Source organism: Caretta caretta, chromosome 2, assembly GCF_965140235.1.
Source record: "Caretta caretta isolate rCarCar2 chromosome 2, rCarCar1.hap1, whole genome shotgun sequence".
NCBI lineage: Eukaryota > Metazoa > Chordata > Testudines > Cheloniidae > Caretta > Caretta caretta.
In genome coordinates this window covers 222,616,625-222,640,855 of record NC_134207.1, presented here as the reverse complement: position 1 = coordinate 222,640,855, position 24,231 = coordinate 222,616,625, and the positions used below count along the sequence as shown (strand labels likewise).

At 41.3% G+C, this 24,231-nt stretch overlaps 2 protein-coding genes and 1 long non-coding RNA gene across 14 annotated transcripts in view; 2 read left to right on the top strand and 1 right to left on the bottom strand.

The window, feature by feature from the left end:
* CASD1 (CAS1 domain sialic acid O acetyltransferase 1) overlaps positions 1-4,045 on the top strand; it is a 58,519-nt gene extending 54,474 nt beyond the window's left edge. For all 4 annotated transcript variants that reach the window (XM_048838165.2, XM_075125847.1, XM_075125849.1 and 1 more), the window contains one exon: positions 1,744-4,045. In XM_048838165.2, coding sequence (XP_048694122.2) covers positions 1,744-1,992 — 249 coding nt within the window. In that variant the 3' untranslated portion in view covers positions 1,993-4,045. The remainder of the gene's footprint in view (positions 1-1,743) is intronic.
* Positions 4,046-11,959: 7,914 nt separating this feature from the next.
* The window catches only part of SGCE (sarcoglycan epsilon), a 61,857-nt gene continuing 49,585 nt past the window's right edge, over positions 11,960-24,231 (bottom strand). For 6 of the 8 annotated variants that reach the window (XM_048838199.2, XM_048838192.2, XM_048838193.2 and 3 more), the window contains 3 exons: positions 20,490-20,533; positions 19,682-19,716; positions 11,960-12,263 (listed from right to left, as the gene is read on the bottom strand). In XM_048838199.2, the coding sequence (XP_048694156.1) occupies positions 12,213-12,263; positions 19,682-19,716; positions 20,490-20,533 (130 nt within the window). In that variant the 3' untranslated portion in view covers positions 11,960-12,212. The remainder of the gene's footprint in view (positions 12,264-19,681; positions 19,717-20,489; positions 20,534-24,231) is intronic. The other 2 variants (XM_048838201.2, XM_048838194.2) reach the window with 1 other exon arrangement.
* LOC125631459 (uncharacterized) overlaps positions 23,182-24,231 on the top strand; it is a 42,003-nt gene continuing 40,953 nt past the window's right edge. Inside the window, exon 1 of one of the 2 annotated variants that reach the window (XR_007354950.2) lies at positions 23,182-23,532. This is a non-coding gene — a long non-coding RNA (uncharacterized LOC125631459). Of the gene's footprint in view, positions 23,656-24,231 lie in introns of both variants that reach the window. The other variant, XR_007354951.2, reaches the window with a different exon arrangement.

The window sequence follows — 24,231 nt, the reverse complement described above, 5'->3', positions numbered from 1 at the left end:
TTATAATATACACTGTAGTGTAACTGAATAAATAGTAAAAACATAGTAAAATAGTAAAAAAGGTAACCAGAGTATCACAGCTAAATACTAGGGAGACATTGTTAAGTGTAAGCATTTAACATGTTGCAAGAAACCACTTATAATGAAGTGGGCAGTCAATACCTCTTCAGTCATAGGTCAAAGGAGGGTTGTTGGTTACAACTTGTTGTAATGATCCATAAACCAGTGTCTCTGAGACTATGATTTTAGGGCTTGTCTACACTGGCACTTTACAGCGCCGCAACTTTCTCGTTTGGGGTGTGAAAAACCACCCCCTTAAGCGCTGCAAGTTTCAGCGCTGTAACGTGGCAGTATAGACCGTGGTAGAAACGCCCCGCATAGATGTAGGGTTTTTTTAGAGCCCTGGGAGAGCTCTCTCCCAGTGCTATGCCGCGACTCGTGGCAGCACTTTAACGTTGCCCGTGAAGGCGTGCCCTTAATGTCTATCAGAGTTACGAATTTAAGTTCCCAACAATTTGTAACCTACTAACCCTCCTGTGTCCTATGACTGCAGAGGTGTTAATTGGCCACTTCATTTTGGGTGGTTTCTTTCATCATGTTTTATCCCCTTATGCTTAATAATCTGTCCCACCTTATATTTAGTTGATACTCATAAGAATGTAAGAATGGCCTTACTGGGTCAAACCAATGGTCCATCTAGCCCACTATCCTGTCTTCCGAGAGTGGCCAGTGCCAGATGCTTCAGAGGGAATGAACAGAACAGGATGATTGAGTGATCCATCCCCTGTCATCCAGTCCCAGCTTTTGACAGTCAGAGGCTTAGGAACATCCAAAGCATGTGATTGCATCTCTGATCATCTTGGCTAATAGCTATCCCTGGACCTGTCCTCCATGAACTTATGTAAGCCTTTTTTTTAGCTCGATTATGCTGTTGGCCTTCACAGCATTTGGCAACAAGTTCTACAGGTTGACTGTAAGAAGTACTTGTTTTAAATCTGGTGCCAGTTAATTTCATTGGATGACCCCAGGTTCTTGTGTTATGTGAAGGGTTAAAACACTTATTTATTCACTTTCTCTACACCATTCATGATTTTACAGCCCTCTATCATATCTCTCCGTAGTTATCTCTTTTCTAAGATGAACAGTCCCAGTCTTCTTAATCTCTCCTCATACAGAAGCTGTTTCATACCCTTAATCATTTTTGTTGCCCTTCACTGTACTTTTTCCAACCAAAACTGCAGGTAGTATTCAAGGTGTGGGTGTTCCAGGGATCTATATAGTGGCATTGTGATACTGCCTATCTTACTTTCTATCTCTTTCTTAATGGTACCTAACGTTTGGTTAGCTTTTTTACAGCCATTGCACATTGAGCAGATGTTTTCAGAGAACTATCCACAGTGACTCAAGATCTCTTTGTTGAGTGGTAACAGCTAATTTAGATTCCATCATTTTGTATGTTCAGTTGGGATTATGTTTTCCAGTGTGCAGTACTTTGCATTTATCAACACTGAATTTCATCTGACATTGTCTTGCCCAGTCACCCAATTTTGTGAGTTTGCTTTGTAACTCTTCGCGGTCTGCTTTGGCCTTAACTATCTTAAGTAATTTTGTATCATCTGCAAACTTTGCCACCTCACTGTTTACCCCTTTAACAGGAGTAAGCCCTATGTTAGCTAATGTAGTAGTAATGATTATATTCTTATTTATATTTAAAATTGTAAACTGAATCTATTTTCCTTCTAGCTGTTCATCTGCCAATACCACATCTGGCTGGCAGCAGATACGAAGGGGATCTTGGTGCTCATTCCTGGAAATCCAACGCTCAACATAATTGTCAGCACTTTTATATTTGTGTGTGTGGCACATGAAATTTCTCAGATCACGAACGATCTAGCACAGATGGTTGTTCCTAAAGATAATGCGACTCTGCTTAGAAGGCTGCTATGTATAGTTGGGTTTTTTTCTGGACTCCTCTTTTTGTCAGCAATTTAAGATCAATCAAGGCATTAACTTCAAGAAGTCCTTAAAACTTACTTCAGGCTTACTTTGTGTCTGCCTGAAGAAAAATATTTAACTGGCGATACAAAATTCTTGTACAGTGCTAAGCAGCAGCAGAAGGACATCTAAATGAAGTCTATTGAATGTGTATATAATGAAAATGTACATATTTTGTGTGGAAATATTCTTCTCAAAGGAACCCGAGAAACAAGAATGCACTGTATAGAACTGCATGTGAAAAACAAGTGTTTTTTTTCTACTGGATATGTATTTACATATCTGTTTAAATATAACATGAAGAAGAGAAATGGGTGGCTTGGCAGCATAATTTGGAGATTACTGAATTAACTTTACCTTGATACACCTAACTCGTGGATATTTACTAGCATACTTCAGTATACATGAGACATGCTTTAATTGTTCTCCTCAAGAAACTTTTTGTAACAACAAAGCAGACCTGATGTGTAATCTTTAGCTAATGGTCATTTTTTGCTAATTTCAAAATGAAGTTATCTTACTGGTAATCAGGGTCATTTTTCTAAACTGAGTGTTAACTCACTGTTTAGGGATCAATATTTTGGGTGTAGCTAATATGTAGTATATGAAACCCTTTATGCATTGAACGAAACCCTCTCAATTTAAAGTGATTCCATGTAACATTCTAGCCAGGTTTACATAGTACTTCATAGGTGTTTTGTATTTTTTTTTTTTCTGAAGACAGTTTTCAGGAAATATTCTTCAGTTCAGGAAATGCGGGATTTGTTAGGAATGCATAAGTAATTTTCTTTTGAATTTTCTACAGGTATGTTTGCTTTTTCATCAGCATTTTCCTATTATTGCTCTTTCAAAGTCTCTGTAGTTCACAATATTAATGCAGCCCCACTGAAAAAACCAAGATAAACAATATTTCAGCTGAATATTGAAAAGCTGGGAAAATTCCCACCCTTTTCCAGTCATACATCTACTGTATTCAGATCTTACAGAGAAGGGCATAGCAGGGGCACAACAATGTCAGAACCCCCAGATCATGCATGACTTTTTTCTTTATCATGTAACCTTCTTTTGCATACAGCATAGAACTGAAAGAAATAGCACTTCAAATTAGAACTGGTAGGTTGTAATTTTAAATTCTGCAAATTCAGTGGAACTATGGTGATCCTTTGTTCCACTGAACCATAATAATAGTCTTCACCGTTTTTTGGCTTACATAATGCTTGGAGGTTCATGTGCATCTTCGTTCTGTCCTCCTTTTGGTGGCTACTGTTTAGCACTCAATGAATACGACAATTGTTTTCTCAGCATATGTACAATTATATGTAATGAAAAACTATATGAATCTTAATTTATACAGTAAGTGGTCTGATATTTATGTATTTTCTGATGTTATCTCAGTTGAACTGTGGAGTCCGAACTTGCAAAGCCACCTGTCTCTGTTGGAAAACTTTCCTGACAGTGAAAGAATAGCTGCAAAATTTTGTTCCAGTAAAGAAAACAATTTCTGTAAGAATGGTGGCACCAGTAATGAGAGGAAGATAGAAAGATAAAAGATAATACAGGTTTCAAGAATAAACTTTTAATGCATTAATTCAACAACCTTGGGCATGTCACCTAGTTTTATTAACAAGCTTGTGGAAAGATACTCAACATTTTCTCAGTTGTGTTTTCTTTTTGGACATTATTTCCAATGTTTGGGAAGTCAACCTTAGCCACTGATCAGTACATCTGATTTATTGAAAGACATGGTATAGCTGAGCACTGTAAAGATAGTTGCTATGGACAGGATGTACAACCTACATCTATACCATTGTTAGAAGTAAGAAAAAGTGAGTTTGGGGGGAATTTTTTTGGTTTTCTTCTTCACAAACTAAGTATTGTAGATATAATTTTTATTTATCTGTTGTACAGATTTGGATGAAGATTATTTTTAATGTTTGAAATAGTGCACTTGTTTGCTGTTACTGTATGTGGGAGAAAATATATTTTCTTTTAACGTTATGTGAAAATATGAAGTAATTTAAGCATTAAATAAATGTGCTGTGGATGCTTATTTTTGTACTGTAAGGAGCATCAATTACTTAGGGGTTCTTTGTTATATTTTTCTTATTGTTTAAACCTAAATCGGTGGTAACTTAGTAGTATGCCTAGCCAAAGGCAGAGGTTCAGGTTATAGGGCACCTCCAAAGTAATTCCCTACCCACCATTAATTCAGCTAATCCTTTTCTAAGGGAAAATGTTCACTCTCGCAAACAGAAGCAGAATTAACAGGGCTGTGCATGTGGTTACAAGGTGGGGTGGAGAGAAGGAATTCTCCACAACAAGCCAGTGACACAGTGTGGCTGCTTCATTGTCACTACTGTAGCCTCAGGGATTCAGCAACCCTCACATGTGCGGGGGCCTAACTAGGGTTGCCAACTTTCTAACAGCAGAAAACTGAACATCCTTGCCCTGCCCCGCCCCTTCTCTGAGACCTCACTCCCCACTCTTTTCCCTGTTGCTCCGCCGCTTGCTCTCCCCCCACCCTCACTCAGTCTCTCATTTTCAGCAGGCTGCAGCAGGGGGAGGGGGAGAGGGCTCGAGGGTGAGGCCAGGGATGAAGGGTTTAGGGGGCAGGACGGAGCTGCAGGCTGGGAGGGTGGGGCCGAGGGATTTGGAGTGTGGGAGGGGGCTCCAGGCTGAAGCAGAGGGTTGGGGTGTGGGAGGTGGTACGGGCTCTGCACTGGGAGTGGGGGTTTGGGGGTGGGGCCAGAAATGAGGAGTTCAAGGTTGGGCAGGGGGCTCAGAGCTGGGACAGGGGGTGCAGGAGGTGGGGAGGGGTTCAGGCTCTGGGTGACACTTACCTGAGGCGGCTCCCAGGAAGCGACCGGCATGGCCATCCAGCTCCTAGACACAGGAGCGGCCAAGGGCTCTGCGCAGCGTGCGCTGTCCCCACCCTCAAGCACGTCCCTGCAGCTCCCTTTGGTCATGGTTCCCAATCAACGTGAGCTGCGGAGCCGGTGCTTGGGGAGGGGGCAGCGTGCGGCACATCCGTGGCCACTCCTATGCTTAGGAGCTGGAGGAACATGCCAGCCGCTTCTGGGAGCCGCGCAGAATCGGGTAGGGAGCCTGACTGTGCTACCAACAGGACTTTTAACAGCCCAGTCAGTGGTGCTGACTGGAGCTGCAAGGGTGTCTTTTCGACCGGGTGTTCCAGTCGAAAACTAGACACCTGGCAACTCTAGGCCTAACTGATGAATTGGTGTAAATCCACTAGGCCCACCCCCAAAACCTCCTTCTATGGCTGTACAAAAGAAACTCCAGCAGAGCATGGATCCACAACATACACGGGATGCAGGCCCCTTATCTCAGTTCCCAGCATTTCTCTTCCAGGTGTGTGGTAGTTTAGAAGCTAAAAACAGATGAAATGCAGAATGAAAGCATAAAGGAATATTCTTCATATCAGGTTGGCAGAGCTAGGCAACGCCTTCTGAAACTAATAGTATTAGAATGGGAAGATAACTATATCCATTAATTGCAATATCGACCAGGGCATCTCTTCCACTCAAAAAAAAACCCCAACAGGATCAGCTCAGTTTCTTTGAACCTATGACATGAGGCATCATTACCTTCTTTGAGATCCATTGTTGACCATAGCAATTACCATAGCATTGGAATCTATGTAGGCATCATGACCCAATAAAAACAGCAACCAAAATCCTGCAGGTAAATGAAGTATTTAACTAGTGTATTTATTGCAAAAACTGATGTTTCATATATCTAAAAAAGAAAATCCTGAAAACCTTCTGTTCTTTTAAGTTGGTGCACTTCAATCTTATTGTAATCATACAATGGAGTTTCAGTTCTTCCCCCTTGGATCTTAATCATATGGTCAAAATAGGGCTGTGAATTTACATGCTAACACTTTTAACTATCCCCAATGTGGTGTTCAATTTATATAATTTAATATAATTATTTTTATTTAGCTACAGTTTTGAGTCCATATTTCTAATTATCTGTAATATGTAAATAATGAAATATCGGGTTCACGTGAGATGGAATAAACTTGTCTAAAATCAATGTTGCTTTTTACAAAAAGGACAGTGATGAGGTGTGCTGATACCAAACCATTAACATCACCAGACTATATAAAGCTCATTTTTTTATAGACTTGTCATTTGTGATCTTCAACTGACAACAGATATGTAATAATCTTGGAAATTCACTTACATTTCTCAGTGCTATTATGTATAATCAGTGCTTTCTTGTTCCTATATCTAAATGTATTTTTTTATTTCAGTTGAACTGATAATATTCAACGATCAATAGAAAAAAGCAACTTTCGGTATAGAAACAAAACAAACTAATTTCACAAGTTCTATTATTAATATATTTCAATTTAGTTTCATATCGAATTGGAAATTAGAAATTTTGAGTCATTAAATCTGTGCCATATAACAGTTGTGTTGACACTTTATGTATTGAAAATTTGTCATAGAAGCCCAAATGCAGCTACAAGTCCATTGACCGTCAGTGCTCCATGTTATTGGAAAAAGAGTACATTGTTCAGCCATCAACTCATTCAACCCAATCAACTTACCAGAGTCCTGGGGCGACAGGGAAGTGGCGACTGGGACAGGCAGAGGATGCCACTGGCAGTCCTTAGTCACAACTCTATACAAGGCGGCCTTAGGGTGAAGATTGTTCACTGCAGAATGGCAGATACAGAGCTTGGAGCTAATATCCTCCTGAGGTGACAGAAGCAGGCCTTTTTAGGCACAGCGCTGTTCTCCCCAATCCAGGGAAAAGGAGACTGAAAAGGAACCTTAAGCACAACCTACCCTTTCCATATCTATCAGGCTACTGCTCCTGGCTGGTCACCCAACTTAGCAGACAAAAATAAAACAAAGATTCACAGATTGACATTTGGGTCATGGAATGTCAGAACTCTTTTTGATAATGACCAAAGACCAGAACAAAGAATAGCCTTTATTGCCAAAACACTGACGAGATATAATACATCATTCTCCTATTGAAACCAGACTTGCTGATGAATCCCACCCTGAGGACATGAGAGCAGGCTACATATACTACTGGAATGACAAGGACAAGCCAAAACAGTCAGGAGTAGGTTTCACCATATGGTCTGACATTGCCCACAAGCTTGACTCGCTCTCCAAGGGAATCCATGACCGACTTATACTGCTCCTCATAAACTTGTCTAGAGTACGCCGCTGTTATCAGTGCCTATGTGCTGACAATGACTCGTAGAGATGAGGTCAAGGAAGCTTTTTATGAAGACCTCAGCAAGGCCATTAAACAGGTGCCATACCAGGAAAAACTTATTGTCCTGGGAGACTTCAGTGATCGTGTGAGAGCCGACTCGAACACATGGAGCAGGATGCTAGGCCACCACAACACTGGACAGTCAAACTCCAACAGCCAACTACTTCTTTCCCAGTGAGCCAAGTTCAATCTCACTATTACCAACATAGTCTTCCAACAGGCCAACAACTATAAGACAACATAGATGGTTTGAGGTGTTGGCCTTATGAACGCTCTCTTCAGCGGGGACACACTTTGGCTGTTGACACTAGAATCAAGGTGGAAGATCTCCCCATTGAAGGGAAAGTCTTTTCAACAATAAGACTGATACATTTATGGAAAAATTAAAGGAAACTAGATCCATTGCTCCTTCTCTTTATCATTATCCCTGGATCAGAAAGAAATCTTCTACTCCTTTTTGATATCAGAGGCAATATTACCCTGAGTCATCTGCTTATTTTTTCCTCAAATCAGAGACATCAGCAACAGCAACCTCCATCTTCATTCCAGACCCAGCATAAAAAGAGGTCTTTCAGATCCAGATCTAAGTTGAACAGATCTGCTTCCCCTTCTTCATCGTCCTTGAACACCAGGCCTCAGATCTGATCTGATGATCAAGAGTTGTGGACCAATCAAGAAAAATTCATCCATCCTTTTATTTGGGGACAGGCAATTCATTGACAGATGGAGGCTGATTACATTGGACTTACGGGTACTAGAAATAATAGAGAGGCTACGCTATTCAGTTCAATTCCCCTCCTCTTTTCAGGGAACCTTCTCCATGAGGTTATTCTACATACAGAATAACACAAGCTGCTCCAGATAGGAGCTGTCAAGGAAGTACCAAAACTTCTGTGGGGTCAGGTGTTCTATTTAAGATACTTCCTGGTACCGTAAAAAAAGGATGTTTTAAATTTAAGAAAATTGAACAGATACAAAACTGGAACATCCGAACATATATTAACTCTGGTCTCCATAACTCCCATGCTTACAGTTATGGATTAGTTCTCCACTCTCTATTTAAAGGATACTTATTTTCATATCTCTGTCTGACACAGTCGTAGAAAATATCCGTATTTAATAGTGGTGGGATGCCATTTCCAGTACCAAGTACTCCCATTTGCACTGTCCACAGCACCAAGAATCTTTTCAAAGTGCCTTTCTGTGGTAACAGCACATATAAGAAAACGCGGTATTTTTGCGTACCCATATTTGGACAATTGGTTGCTAAAAGCTGCTGAACCCAAGGATCTGTTACTACAGATCATGTTTACAATCTCCCGCTTTTTGGATCTGGGTCTGCTTCTCAATGTCAAAAAAACAACAAATAATATTGGTCCAACTCAAAAAAAATTTATAGGTTCTCAATTGGACTCAGTAGCATGGAAAGCTTTTCCTCCAGAGAACAGGTTTCTAAAAATTGAGCAAGTGGTTTTGCCAATTCGAACCTGCCAATTCTATAAAGTGAACGTCTTCCTGGGTTTCATGGATTTGATGGCAGCTCTCACTTACAGAAGTCCTTCCTTTGCTTGTCTCAGAGTGAGACTGATGCAGCATTGGATGTCTCAAGTCTAAACACCCATTCAGGATAGTCTTCAGACATTTGTCACCATGCCACAAGATGTTCTAAATTCACTATAGCAGTGGACGGACAGATCCAATGTTCTCAGAGACATCCTCTTCAATCCCCCTCGCCATCGCTCACAATAATGTCAGGTGCAGCCAATAGTGGATGGGGGAGCCCATTTAAGTTGGTTTACACTCTGGGGTCACTGGACTTTTCAAGAAAAGAGCTTGCATGTAAATTAAATTGGAATTAAAAGCCATTCGTTTGGCCCTCAGCTCTTTACTTCCTCACACAAAAGGGTAGGTTCAGGTAGCAATGGACAATACAATTATGTATTATGTGAACAAACACGAGGGTCCTCGTTCTTTCCATGCATGTGCCAAAACAGTCAGATTATGGAACTGGTGCATTCTTCATGAGATCTATCCAGTGGCCCAGCATTTGGCAAGGGAGAGCAACATGCTTGCAGATTGTCTCAGTAGGGACTGTTCTCAGGTGCACAAGTGGTCCCTGAAGGATCAAGTAGCACAAGACCTCTCCAGTTGGGGTCGGCCCAATGTAGACCTGTTTACTGTAAGGTTCAACAAAAAGCGTCTCTTCTCTTCAAGAGCGAGCAGGGATAGTCAGTCCATCTCAGACACCTTCCTTGTGCACTGGGGAAGGAGCTGTATGTATGCTTCCTCCCCTTTTCCATTAATTCAGAAAGTGATTAAAAAGATTAGTCAGGACAAACCAAAAATTATATTGATTGCCCCAGTTGGCCTGAAACAGCAGCAGTATATGGACCTGCTTCAGCTATCAAATGGTTTTTACATGCATCTTCCTCTGTATCCAAATCTCTTATCACAGCAACAAGGAAGCATTCTTTATCCAGATCATTAGTTTCTTCATCTGACTGCTTGGGCTATTGGACTTTGACTAGTCTTAAACACTCATGTTCCTTATTGGTACAGAATATACTGCTGACTTCTAGAAAACAATCTACTAAAAAGTATTTCTAGGTCTGTTTCTTGAATTTACTAGGGTTTCTTCCCCCCCCCCCGAAACCTCATACTAAAAAGGAGAGTCTGTGTTACATGCTTTAGCTGCTAGAAGGGTTTTTATATATTATTTAAATAGAACTCAAAGTTTAGGAGATCATGTGGATTGTTTCTCATGCTAAGAAAACTAGGGGTCAGCGGGCGAGTCTGCTCAGATTATTTCCAGGTGGTTTAAACAAAGGAGAAATTCCCATGTGTTCTGTTGTATGGTGTCATTCTACTAGTACTGTAGCACCATCTTTCACTTGCCGTAAACATGTTCCTATTAGGAAAACGTGCAAAGCTGCTACTTGGAAGTGAGAGCACACATTCACTAAATGTTACACTCTGGATCAAGCTTCACGAGTGGATGCCACATTTGGCAGAGCAGTGCTTCAATCGTTATTTAATTAGGACTCTGTTCCCACCTCCTGGGTTTTCAGCACTGCTTGTCAAACTAGCCATAAGTGGGACTACCCAGAGCCACTCAAAGAACTGAATAAGATTGGTTACTGTACCCGGAGTTGTTCTTCAAAATGACTCTGCATATTCAGACTTTCCACCCACCTTACCCTCTTTCTCAAAGTCCTATTATGGCCTCTCTGGGTTAGCATTGGAAGGAACTGAGGCAGTAGAGAGTGCAGCACCCCTTATGTAGCCTCATCCTCTGAATGTGTGGAAACGCTGAGGAGAGGATTAGGAGGGGATCCACGTGCACTCTAGTGGGCACTGCTTGGAGACGGTTCTATTGTTTGACGTCAGCAGGCAGTGCAATACCCCTAAGCATGAATATAGTCATCCTGAAGAACTCTGGTTACAAATAAGCAACCTTAATTTATTATTACCCAGCTCCTTTTCCTGAACTACTTTATAGAGCAATAAAAAGCATTGAATTGTACTTTTTTCTCTTCAGCCTCTATCCATGAATGTCAGAGCTAGTCTGTCAACTCATGTTCTGGATATTTCTGAAGCAGCGTAAGGGGAAGCCTCAGTTGAAGAAATTTGTAAAATGGTTTGTAACAGGGGGCTTGGAAGGCCAGGAGGCCTGGAGTCTAAATCCACTGTCCTGGGCTACTTCCTGCCAGTGTCTCTTCAGTTTGGGGCGTGGCCCCTCTAGTCCAGTTCACTGGGTGGCTCACCTTCCATAGCGCCCCTTGTGGATGTTGGGCTGTGCTCTGCTGCGCTCCCAGGCTCCTTCAGGCAGGGCAGCTGCAAGTTAGTGAGGCCGAGCCCCAAAATGTCTCTGGGCTTCACTCAGTTACCTCAGGTGTCAGAAGCATTAAGGTCTCCATTGCAGTCTCCCTTGGCTGGAGAGACAGTGCTTACGCCCAGGTGGCTGCCTTGGTTGGCAGGCTTGTGACCTTTCTTCTCAGGTAGGGAGGCAGCTGGCTCCTGCCTCTTCACCAGTCAGCCCCAAACTCAGCCAGGTTCTTTCCTGTTCTCCCCGCTCCAGGCCTGGAATTGGCTGCAGGTATACCGGGGCAGGGCTAGCTGGGCACAAAGGTTCTCTTTAATCCCTGGTGTGCTGGCAGGCAGTTTCTCTGCTTCATCACATGATTCTTAATCATTTATTTCCCAAGTATTAGTAGTTGAAATATTATTGATGCTTGTGGATGTGGCATTTGGTCATCTTGTTCTACAGAGCCGTGGTTCTCAACCAGGGGTACATGTACCGCTAAGCATACGCAGAGGTCTTCCCAGGGGCACAGCAACTCACCTAGAGTTTTTAACCAGAGTTCTGTGGCCCCCTGGAGGACTGTGAGCAGGTTTTAGGGGGTCCTCCAAGCAGGGCCAGCGTTAGACTAGCTGGGGCCCCGGGCAGAAAACCGAAGACCCCCTGCATTGGGCTGAAGCCTGTGGGCCTGAGCCCTGCCACCTGGGGCTGAAACCAAAGCCTGAGCAACATAGCTTTATGGGGGCCCCTGTGGCATGGGGGCCCAGGCAATTGCCTCTAAATCAAACATTTAAACAAATATTTCTACAGAAATGAGTCTAAAAATCTTTGAATCTGGCTGTTACTTTGAAAGAACTCACTTTTTCCTTAGAATTCACAGTTGATCATAAAAATAGTGCGACGTTTGATACTTATTAATATGTTTATTTTAAAGATAGTTTTCTTAATGTAACAAATATAAAAAGTTATCAGTGTTTTACAAATTGTCAAAAATGTCCAAAGTACAAAAAAGATACGATACACTGGTTAAATGGGAATGATTGTACAATCTGGCACTGAAGAACTTAATACTGTAGGCATGCACACTGTACTGCAGAAAAGCGCATGCATTATTTGCACAAATAAGGAAATAAGACATGATTACTGCATTATTTGATTACAAATTCATTGCTTCTGTCAATTTTCTTTCTTCAGGGATACCATTTACCTGTAAATAAATAAGAATGTATATAATCCATTAATGGTTACAGCTCATTTTAGAATACAGAACTATATTTTCACCATTATAAATAGGAATTACATATCCTTTCTCTATGCCTCCAGAACTCAAAGTATGCATTAGAACTGTCAGCAACTCAAGTCCATGGCCACCCAACTGTCCACGTTTGATGTAATGAATGCCAACTTCAGACTTTTTTTTTTCAGATTCTTCCAAACCCGAATCCAAATTCAAACATGTTTCCCTATTTAGAATTCCTGTATTTAGACAAGCCTGAATAACTTTTAGCTTGTTTGGAGTAAGCAAGTATGGTAGATGTGAATAACAACACGCTTTTGATGTAAGGATGATCACACTATCTGAAATCCACGGAGAGTAATTTAATCCACTCACTTTGAAGATACTTTCCATCTCCTAGACCAGGGGTGGCCAACCTGTGGCTCCAGAGCCACATGCTGCTCTTCAGAAGTTAATATGCGGCTCCTTGTACAGGCACCGACTCTGGGGCTGGAGCTACAGGTGCCAACTGTCCAATGTGCCGGGGGGTGCTCACTGCTCAAGCCCTGTCCCCACTCCACCCCGTCCCACGCCCTCCCTGAGCCCGTGCCCTCGCTCCACCCCCTCCGTCCCCCCGAGCCTCCTGCACATCACGAAACAGCTGATTGGGAGGTGCGGGGATGGAATGGGAGGCGCTGATCGGCAGGGCTGCCGTCTGGCGGGAGGCACAGGGTTTGGGTGGGGGAGCTGATGGGGAACATATTACTGTGGCTCTTTGGCAATGTACATTGGTAAATTCTGGCTCCTTCTCAGGCTCAGGTTGGCCACCCCTGTCCTAGACCAAAGAATTTTTGGGTAGAGGGGAAGGGAAGAATCAATGTGACTGGGAATCTATCCCTCTAGAATTATAGAATCATAGGAGTAGAAGGGACCTCGAGACATCATCTAGTCCAGTCCCCTGCACTCATGGCAGGACTAAGTATCTAGACCATCCCTGACAGGTGTTTGTCTAACCTGCTTTTAAAAATCTCCAATGATGGAGATTCCACAACCTCCCTAGGCAATTTATTCCAGCACTTACCCACCCTGACAAAAAGTTTTTCCTAATGTCTAACCTAAACCTTCCTTGCTGCAATTTAAGCCCATTGCTTTTTGTCCTATCCTCAGAGGTTAAGAATAACAATTTTTCTCCCTCCTTCTTGTAACAACCTTTTATGTACTTGAACTATTATCATGTCCCCTTTCAGTCTTCTCTTTTCCAGACTAAACAAACCCAATTGTTTTCAATCATCCCTCATAGGTCATGCTTTTTAGACCTTTAATAATTTTTGTTGCTCTTCTCTGGACTTTCTCCAATTTGTCCACATCTTTCCTGAAATGTGGCACCCAGAACTGGACACAATACTCCAGTTGAGCCTAATTAGCTCGGAGTAGAGCGGAAGAATTACTTCTCATGTCTTGCTTACTTTTCCTGCTAATACATCCCAGAATGATGATCGCTTTTTTTGCAACGGTGTTACACTGTTAACTCATATTTAGCTTGCGGTCTAATATGACCCCCAGTACTACCTTTTCCGCAGTACTCCTTCCTAGACAGTCATTTCCCATTTTGTATGTGTGCAACTGATTGTTCCTTCCTAACTGGACTACTTTGCATTTGTCCTTATTGAATTTCATCCTATTTACTTCAGACCATTTCTCCAGTTTGTCCAGATCATTTTGAATTATAATCCTATCCTCCAAAGCACTTGCAATGCCTCCCAGCTTGGTATCATCCGCAAACTTTATGAGTGTACTCTCTATGCCATGATCTAAATCATTGATGAAGATATTGAACAGAACTGGACCCAGAACTGATCCCTCCGGAACTCCACTTGTTATGCCATTCCAGCATGACTGTGAACTACTCTCTGGGAACGGTTTTCCAACCAGTTCTTTGTTACTAAAGAACTAATAGAGGCCTGACTAGAGGAGAGTGTACAACTCAAATTGGGAATTCCTGCATATCTTTATGTTTAAGACAATTTCTGTATTACAAGAATATCTGATAATTTTGTTAAACCAACAGCCCAAGGTAGGTAGCACGGATTTTGCCAGCTGGCTAAGGAATAAAAGGGAATAGTTAACCGGGGATGTACTTCTTCATCTGGTAATTTATTTGCAATTCCCAGCAGTACAACACATATATTAGCTGAGTGTTTTGACTTACTACGTTTTGGTTTAATTACGGCTGCTGATTAATCGCAGTTAACTCACGCGATTAACTCAAAAAAATTAATCACAATTAAAAAAATTAAACTCGATTAAAAATTAAACTCGTTTTAATCACACTGTTAAACAACAGAATACCAATTGAAATTTATTAAATATATTGGATGTTTTTCTACATTTTCAAATATATTGATTTCATTTACAACACAGAATACGGAGTGCACAGTGCTCACTTTATTTTTATTACAAATATTTGCACTGTAAAAATGATAAAAGTAGTATTTTTCAATTCACCTCATGCAAGTACTGTAGTGCAATCTCTTTATTGTGAAAGTGCAACTTACAAATGCAGATTGTTTTGTTTTTGAGTGCAGTTATGGAACAAAAAAAATGTAAAACTTCAAAGCCTACAAGTTCACTCAGTCCTACTTCTTGTTCAGCCAATCGATAAGACAAACAAGTTTGTTTACATTGACGAGAGGTAATGCTGCCCGCTTCTTATTCACAATGTCACCTGAAAGCGAGAAAAGGCTTTCGCACGGCACTTCTGTAGCCGGCATTGCAAGGTATTTATATGCCAGATATGCTAAACATTCGTATGCCCCTTCATGCTTTGGCCACCATTCTGGAGGGCATGCCTCCATACTGATGACGCTCATTAAATAAATCATGCATTAATTAGATTTGTGACTGAACTCCTTCTATGTTTCCTGCTATGTGTTTTACCTGCATTCTGTCATATATTTCATGTTATAGCAGTTTCATATGATGACCCAGCATGTTGTTCATTTTAAGAACACACTCATTGCAGATTTGACAAAATGCAAAGAAGATACTAATGTGAGATTTCTAAAGATAGCTAGAGCACTTGACCCAAGGTTTAAGAATTTGAAGTGCCTTCCAAAATCTGAGAGGGACGAGGTGTGGAGCATGCTTTCAGAAGTCTTATAAAGAGCAACACACCAATGCAGAAATTACAGAACCCGAACCACCAAAAAAGAAAATCAACTTTCTGCTGGTGGCATCTGACTCAGATGATGAAAATGAACATAAGTCAGTCTGCATTGCTTTGGATCATTATTGAGCAGAATCCATCATCAGCATGTACGCATGTCCTCTGGAATGGTGGTTGAAGCATGAAGGGCCATATGAATCTTTAGCGCATCTGGCACATAAATATCTTGCAACGCCGGCTAAAACAGTGCCATGAGAATGCCTGTTCTCATTTTCAGGTGATATTGTAAACAAGCAGTGGGCAGCATTGTCTCCTAAACATATAAACAAACTTGTTTGTCTGAGCAATTGGCTGAACAAGAAGTAGGACTGAGTAGACTTGCAGGCTCTAAAGTTTGACATTATTTGTATTTTTGAATGCAGTTATTTTTGTGCATAATTCTACATTTGTAAGTTCAACTTTCATGTCAAAGAAATTGCACTACAGTACTTGTATTAAGTGAATTTAAAAATACTATTTTTATAGTGCAAATATTTATAATAAAAATAAATATAAAGTGAGCACTGTACACTTTGTATTCTGTGTTGAAATTGAATTCAATATATTTGAAAATGTGGAAAACATCCACAAATATTTAAATAAATGGTATTCTATTATTGTTTAACAGTGTGATTAATAGCGATTAATTTTTTTAATCACTTGACAGCCCTAGTTTTTATCTCGGCACAATTCCACCCTTTGTTGAAAGTACAACATCAGTGTCGGCGAATATTAGTCTAGTTGTCATACTTTTAGAAGTCCTCATGAGGTAACACATACAGTGGAAAATTTGTTTAGTGGGTATTCAAAAAGGACAGTTACTAGCCATATTCTCTTCTCCCTCTCATTAAATACTAATTAGCGGTGTCTACAGGGCCTCTTAAAATCAAGTGCTCAGTTATTTATATTTTGTTGAACAGTTACAATATTATTTATATTTTTGATAGAAATTCAATTTCTTAACTCTTCAAATCAAAAAGGGAAACTATTTCTGTAACTTTCCTGACCTGTAAATGTTTTGTATGTGTAAAAATTCCATTTGAAAATATAGTGGAATATAGTTACGCTAATTTGATAATGACGCTGGGTAAAATGTTCAAGTTCCTACGTCCTAGTCAAAGTCAACAACATACTAAAAATCCATTCTTCTGCTAATGCAGGTGATAGATTTCCAGTTAGAAGACATCTTGCAACTGCCACGTGCCATAATGTCAGGGAAGTACTTCCATTATATCATGGGGTGCAACTTTTCCCTGTACAACCAGACCATAGAAGGAGGTTCAATTATCATCCAATAAAATGAGTGGAAAGGGAAAGAAAGGGACTGACCAATGCAAGAGAAGGGGTTGTTTTTTCCATCACTATGAGCTTGGCCCAAAGGGTGCTTGAACTGGAGATGAAAAAAGTGATATATGCGCTAACTCACCCACGTGCAGTGAAAAGTGATGCTGAGTGCTGCCTGTCCCAGCCTATAGAGCAGGGGTGGGCAAAGTATGGGCCCACGGGCCCCATCTGGACCTCAGCTCCCGCCTGGGAGTGTGGTCCAGGGCTTGTCCCACTCCGCATGGCTCCCAGAAAGCAGCTGGAATGACCCCCCCTCCGGCTCCTACGTAGTACATGGAGGCATAGCCAGGTGGACAGGGCAACATGCAATGCCGCCTGGCTGCACCTCAGAGCCGGGGGTGGGGGGGCATGCTTCTGGGAGCTGCTTGCAGGAAGTGGCTGGAGCCTGCCCCCCTGCCCTCCCCATTCCCCTCTCCCCTGCCATAGCCCTGATCTCCCTCCCTCCAAACCAGTCGATGCCAGCCCGGAGCCCCCTCTTGTACCCAGAGCCCACACCCCCAGCCAGAACCATCCTGCTCCCCCCACACCTCAACCCGGAGCCCCCTCCTGAACCCTGAACTCCTTCTGGCCGCACCCAAGAGCCTGCACCCCCAGCCAGAGCCCACACTCCTACCCCCAATTTTGTGAGCATTCATGGCTCGCCATACAATTTCCATACCCCGATGTGGCCCTCAGGCCAAAAAGTTTGCCCACCCTTGCTAGAGAGGAAAGTAACCACAGTTGCAGAGGTGTACCTATCTTGTAGGTAGCATTGTGTTGAGTGTATATATAACAATTAATGTACACACCACGGACAATGATTTGATTTTACTCATCCTGTGCAAATTCTTTGTGGCCTTACTAATCGCAACCCCTCTCACCCCATATTTGTTTAAAAAAAAAAGGGGGGGGGGCAATATATTCCTGGAAAAAGTATTAATGAGTAATGCAAAATACACCAATAATTATGTATTAGTTATATTATGGGGGAGCCCAGAAGCCCCAATTGGATTGTGGTGCTAGGTGCTGGACAAACACAGATGGACAGGGTCCCCGTCAATGTTCCCTTTAAGCTGCGCATCTGTGCAGCAACCTGGTACTTAACACGCATCTCACATGGCTGAGAGAGCAGCCAACACTCAGGACCTCAACCTGGCAGAACCCATAGCAGCTTCTTGTGGTGCCAGGGGCCAGCAGGAGTAGGAAGAGAAGCAGTGGTGAGCAGAGCCTCTGACAGGAGCATGGCTGGCACCTGCGTCCCACTCTGCCCTCTAGCTGAAACTCTCAGGAGCTCCTCTCAATGCTGCAGGAAGCCGTGTGCTGGCAGGGAGGGATAAGGAGTGTGGCATAGGCCAAGGGTGGGGCTCAGGGAGTGTGGCATAGGCCAAGGGTGCTGTTTAGGAAGGGTGGGGATGCGAAACCTGTTCATGGTCCTGTCCTGGGGCACAGAGGTTGGTCCCTACCAGTACTGAAATGAGCCCCTGGCAGCCTGGCCTGGTAGGGAGCTGTGGTGCGCTTGTGGGGGTGAGGGGGGGGGGGAGGAAAGGCTGTGTCACTGCTGCTGAGGTAGGGGTGTGTGTTTCATGTGCACTGAGCTATGATGGCAACTCCCTCCCAAGGTCCCTGGCAAGGGATGGGGAGTAGAGAAGAAAAGACCCTAAATCCCTTTCTCCAAAGTAGCCACAAGCGAGCCAGGAGGGGTAAAAAGCAGGGTAGGGGAGGCTGGGGCGCTCTCAAAGCCTGATTCTCCTGGGAGCCGGTGAGTGTAGGGACTCCTGTTTTCCTGGGTTTCTTTGTGTGGTTTTTAACTGCCAAATTCTTGGAAGCTATAGGAAAACGTGTAGCTAGTCTGATGTGGCTATTTCCATAAAAGAGACATGATGGAACACACCAGAACATCTGGCCCAAATAGACAGTCATGTGAGAGCTAACTTTGGGGATGTCAGAACAAGCACTTCTTATTTGAGAGAAAGGGAAGGAAGGGACATATAACATCTGGTCAACAACCTCTCACGTGAATTGCAAAATGAAACATCTTTCTGATCAGATAAGCTAGGGGACATGATGGCAGATTGCATTCCTATTGTAATGTCCTCTTCTGCTGCTGATCCTCTTTTGTTTCCACTCAAATGAGCAAAGACTGGGATTTTCACCACCATTCCCATTTACTAACAATTTACTAATGTTTCACAGGAATTTTACCCCCAATTGCTAGAGATCTAAATTATGGGGCAGAAGTTGCCAAGTAGAGTGAGGAGTGCTATCAGCTTCTAGGTGCAGAGGACATGGATGCTTCAGTTAGTCCAATTACTCCTTGAACCTGACATCCACAGTGAGAATAGCAACTTCAGTAACTATTTCTATTCCTTCTATTTGCCAGCACATCCATAGTTCCAAATCTGTTTCTGGAAAGAATATCTGCCACTAAGTTTCCATGAAATAGCACCACTGTATAGTTGCTAGTAACATAAATATTGAACAAGGGGGACACATCATTTTCAAATGCTCTCAAAAAGAACAGTGAAAGCTGTGCAAGTCTCTTCTGTCTAGAACCATGCACTTCAATCTGACCTTGTCTAAAACTTGGTTTCTTTTGAGTGGAAACTAATTTTTGTTGTTTTTTTTTAAAAGGCTGAATTGTGTGGTGTTTTTACAACTGACCAAAACAACACTTTTCTCTGTGGGATGAACTTCACTAAATTTAAACCCTAAGTCTCAGGACAGAGAACCACTGTGCCACCTACCACTTTCTTAAAATTATCTGAAAACATAATTAAAGCCATGTAATGATATTGTGCAGAATTATCAAATTTTATACATGTGTTTTTAATTCTTAGATAACTAAAAAACACAAGGGCATAAACATCTATTATATACTTGCCTCAAATCTTTGAAATGTTGTCATACGAAATTCTCCTTTAATCCCCGAAAGCAGTAATGAAGAAGAAGAATTTTGAATGAAAACACCAAACAAGGGTTTCTTACATATAAGACAAACCTTTGTCTAAGAGGTGCACACACATTATGATATGTATAACTCTTGTTTCCGTTGTTGTGGATACTTTCCCTCCCAAGAGCAATCTCAGAGTTGGTTGTCCTTAGCATACACACTGAACAACCCACCCATTTTGGCCACTGTATTTTCCTAGTATGATTCTTATCCTCTTTTCTACAAATGTAGATTTCTCTCTCAAATCAGAGATGCTAACCGAAGACAAGCAGCTGATGATACCTCACATTTTTGCGCTCTAGACAGATGGAGTTCATTCACGAAGGCCAATGGAAATCTACACCCTGGATTTAATTGTTCTGCCCAGAAATTCCCCAATCTCCATTGTTTATATCTGGTAAAAGCAAGACAAAAGTGCTGTTTTATCACTCACTGTTCTTGACAGTAGCAAGATGAAATTAGATGTGGCTAGCTGTTGGGGTGAGAGGCTAGTCTATGTAAGAAGATCTCTGTTTTAACTTCACTGGATCTGTGTTACTAGTCCCACTTGCACTGTAACCTTTCTGCCTACTCTCAAGCTGTCCCCTGCCAAATGATTTCTCCATGAAAACTGGAACTATAATTTCGCAACATCTTATAACATTTCAAAATTGTTTCCACACGCCAAAGGTTGAGTAAGTATTGGGTGCTCAGTGCTGCCCATTATCACCTGAACTTTCAGCATTTTTTTGGTACTGACCTGCAGTCTGCTGCTGTGGAATCTGAGTCTGATGTGGCAGGATCCTAAAAATAATAATTTAACATCTTTAAAACATCTGTATATTATGTACGTACACATCTATGAACACAGTCATGGTATTTAAACTGTACACGCATCATTCTTCTATGAGGCAATAGCCTAGTTTTCTCCAAGTGGATAAACCAAGTGGCCAAAAGGCTAAGCAGTTCAACATAAGCAAAGAACTAGATTATTGCTAAAGCACAGTAATATGAGTCTCATTATGTTACCCATGTTTAAATGTTTAAATGTAGCACAACAGAAGGAAGGTGAAGCAAGCTGAATTCTAAAAATGTAGACACTTGAAATACAGAAATGTAAAGATAGACCAGTGTAACTATAAAGGTAAATTTCTTATTTTGGAAGAAAAGAGAAACACTTTTTGGCCTTTTTTTTTTAAAGTGGCTGTTTGAGGAGGTTTTGAATGTTAGAAGTAGGGCTGTCAATTAATCAGTTAACTCACGCAATTAACTCAAAAAATTAATCGCAGTTTTAATTGCACTGTTAAGCAACAGAAAACCAAGTGAAATTTATTAAATATTTTTAGATGTTTTTCTACATTTTCAAATATATTGATTCAATTACAACACAGAATACACAGTGTACAGTGCTCACTTTATATTATTAGTTTTGATTACTAATACGTGCACTCCAAAGATGATAAACAAAAGAAATAGTATTTTTCAATTCACCTCATACAAGTGCTGTAGTGCAATCTCTTTATCATGAAAGTGTAATTTACAAAGTAGATTTTTTTTTCCATAACTGCACTCAAAAACTAACTAATGTAATACTTTAGAGCCAACAAGTCCACTCAGTCCTCCTTCTTGTTCAGCAAATCGCGAAGACAAACACTTTTTTTACATTTACGAGAGATAATACTGCCTGCTTATTATTTACAGTGTCACCTGTAAGTGAGAACAGGCATTCGCACTTTTGTAGCCAGCATTACAATGTATTTACATGCCAGATATGCTAAACATTCATATGCCCCTTCATGCTTTGGCCACCATTCCAGAGGACATGCTTCCATGCTGAAGATGCTCGTTAAAAAAAATGCATTAATTAAATTTGTGACTGAACTCTTGGGGGGAGAACTGTATGTCTCCTGCTCTGTTCTACCCACATTCCACCATATATTTCATGTTATAGAAGTCTCAAATAGTGACCCAGCACATATTGTTCATTTTAAGAACACTTTCACTGCAGATTTGACAAAATGCAAAGAAGATACTAATGTGAGATTTCTAAAGATAGAGACAGCATCTAACCTAAGGTTTAAGAAATTGAAGTGCCTTCCAAAATCTGAGAGGGACTACATCTGGAACATGCTTTCAGAAGTCTTAAAAGAGCAACACTCTGATGTGAAAACTACAGAATCTGAACCACCAAAAAAGAAAATCAATCTTCTGCTGGTGGCATCTGACTCAGATGATGAAAATGAACATGCGTCGGGCCGCACTGCTTTGGATTGTCATCGAGCAGAATGATGCATGTCATCTGAAATGGTGGCTGAAGGATGAAAGGACATATGAATCTTTAGGGCATTTGGCGCTTAAATATCTTGTGACACTGGCTACAACAGTGCCATGTGAACGTCTGTTCTCACTTTCAGGTGACACTGTAAACAAGAAGCCAGCAGCGTTATCTCCAGAAAACATACACACATTTGTTTCTCTGAGCAATTGGCTGAACAAGAAGTAGGACTGAGTGGACTTGCAGGCTCTAAAGTTTTACATTGTTTTATTTTTGAATGCAGGGTTTTTTTTTACATAATTCTACATTTGTAAATTCAACTTTCGTGATAAAGAGATTCCACTACGGCACTTGCAATGCGGGAATTTAAAAATATTTCTTTTCTTTTTTTACAGTGCAAATATTTGTTATAAAAATAAATATAAACTGAGCACTGTACACGTTGTATTGTGTGTTGTAATTGGTAGAAAACATCCACAAATATTTAAATAAATGGTATTGTATTATTGTTTAACAGCACGATTAATCATAATTAATTTTTTAATCACATGATTAATTGCAATTAATTTTTTTAATCGCTTGACAGCTCTTGTTAGAAGTAGTCTTAGCAGATGTGGATTAGTGGTCAGAGTGCAGGTGAGGCAATTAAAGCTGCATTTATTTATTTCATTTATAACTAAAAGGAGAAAAAAAGCATCTATCCTTGGCTCCAGGGTAACAAGAAATTTTGCTTTTAGCTGTTTTGAAAAACGTTGCAGCACCTTGATAGAGACCAGCAGAGAAAAACCTCAGAGGGGGTTTAAAAACACTGTTAAAATTCACTTCTCTCAATTTACATAGTTAAGGTGGTGACAGTATCAGGACACTTTGATTTGCATAAAGCAGTAATTCTAAGATTTAGGCTCTAGATAAGTAGAAATTAATTATAGTGTAAAATTAGAGAATCCAACATGGCAGACAAAATGGCGGTGATGGGGATGACGTAGTTTAAATTTAGAGAGTGGAAAATTCCAGAAGTCTCCAGCAACACAGGGGAAGGAGCTCTACCCAAGATGGCATCAGGGAGAGGTGCTCTACCCAAGATGGTCTCAGGGGGACGAGCTATGTATCTAAAAATAGGTATGACATAATGGGGAGGTGCTAGAAAAGCTAGAAGCTGATTAGCTGAGATGAGCTGACCTTGAGAGAGCAACTAGTATATAAGGCCCACAGCTACCAGGCTGAAAGTGTGGGGTTTTGGGGGCCTGTGAAGATCAGAAGCCTCAAGCAGCAACCAGAACAGCAGAGGCTAAGACAACTGCAGCAGCATCTTAAGAAGATTCCGGAAAACAGTTACCCAAAAAAAACAGCAGCAGAATTCTAAAGGTCACCATGGCAACGACTTTCATAGAAGCGCAATCAGCAGCAACTGCCGCTACGCCTGCAGCAGCAGCAACCATCGTCTCCAGGTGCTGACACCGTGATCTCCAGATACTGACAGAGCAGAAGGACCCCTGAGACGGGTCAGAGGGAATTAAGAAGATAGAGTGTAAGTCTGATTTTACCATCTCCTGTTCAAGGGTGTCTGGGTATGTCTGTCAAAAGCTGGATGCCTGTGCTTCGGAATGAGATCTCCCCTACCCATCTTGCGACCAGCTGATCACCGCTCATGGTATGTTAAATGTTATATGATTAGATATTAAATGTTAGGTGTTAAGTGGTTAGTGTTAAGTGGTAATGTTAGTGTTAAGTAAACATTTTATTTTTAATCTGTGAATATGGTAATGGTTTCTCAGATGTATATATAGAGGCCGCGTATACTACCTTGTATTAAGTACAGTATTAGATTTGAACACTAAGACTAAAGCCTTTGTGTATGCGGGGTCTCTATATGCCTATTACATTGTAAATGCTACATAGTCTAAGTCTCCTGTGTATTTTATTTTGTTGCACTGCTTTATTGTATAATTCTTAAACGTAATTCTATTGCGTTTTATTAAGTCCTATGTATCTTTTCTTGCTTTAAACTCTCTGTATTTTTTTTATTTCTGTTAAATAAATAAATCTTTTGTTTTTCAAGAATTTCTGCTTATGTGGGTCAATCCTTGAGCGGAAGACTGTATCCGTGCCCTTTCAGGGATTAGCTAAAATAGCTTGCTCTGGGGAGCCCTCTGCAGGTCGTAGACAGGCCCCCAGTAACACCCTGGCAATTCCTTTAGGATGGGCCAGAACCTTGTTACCCTTTTGT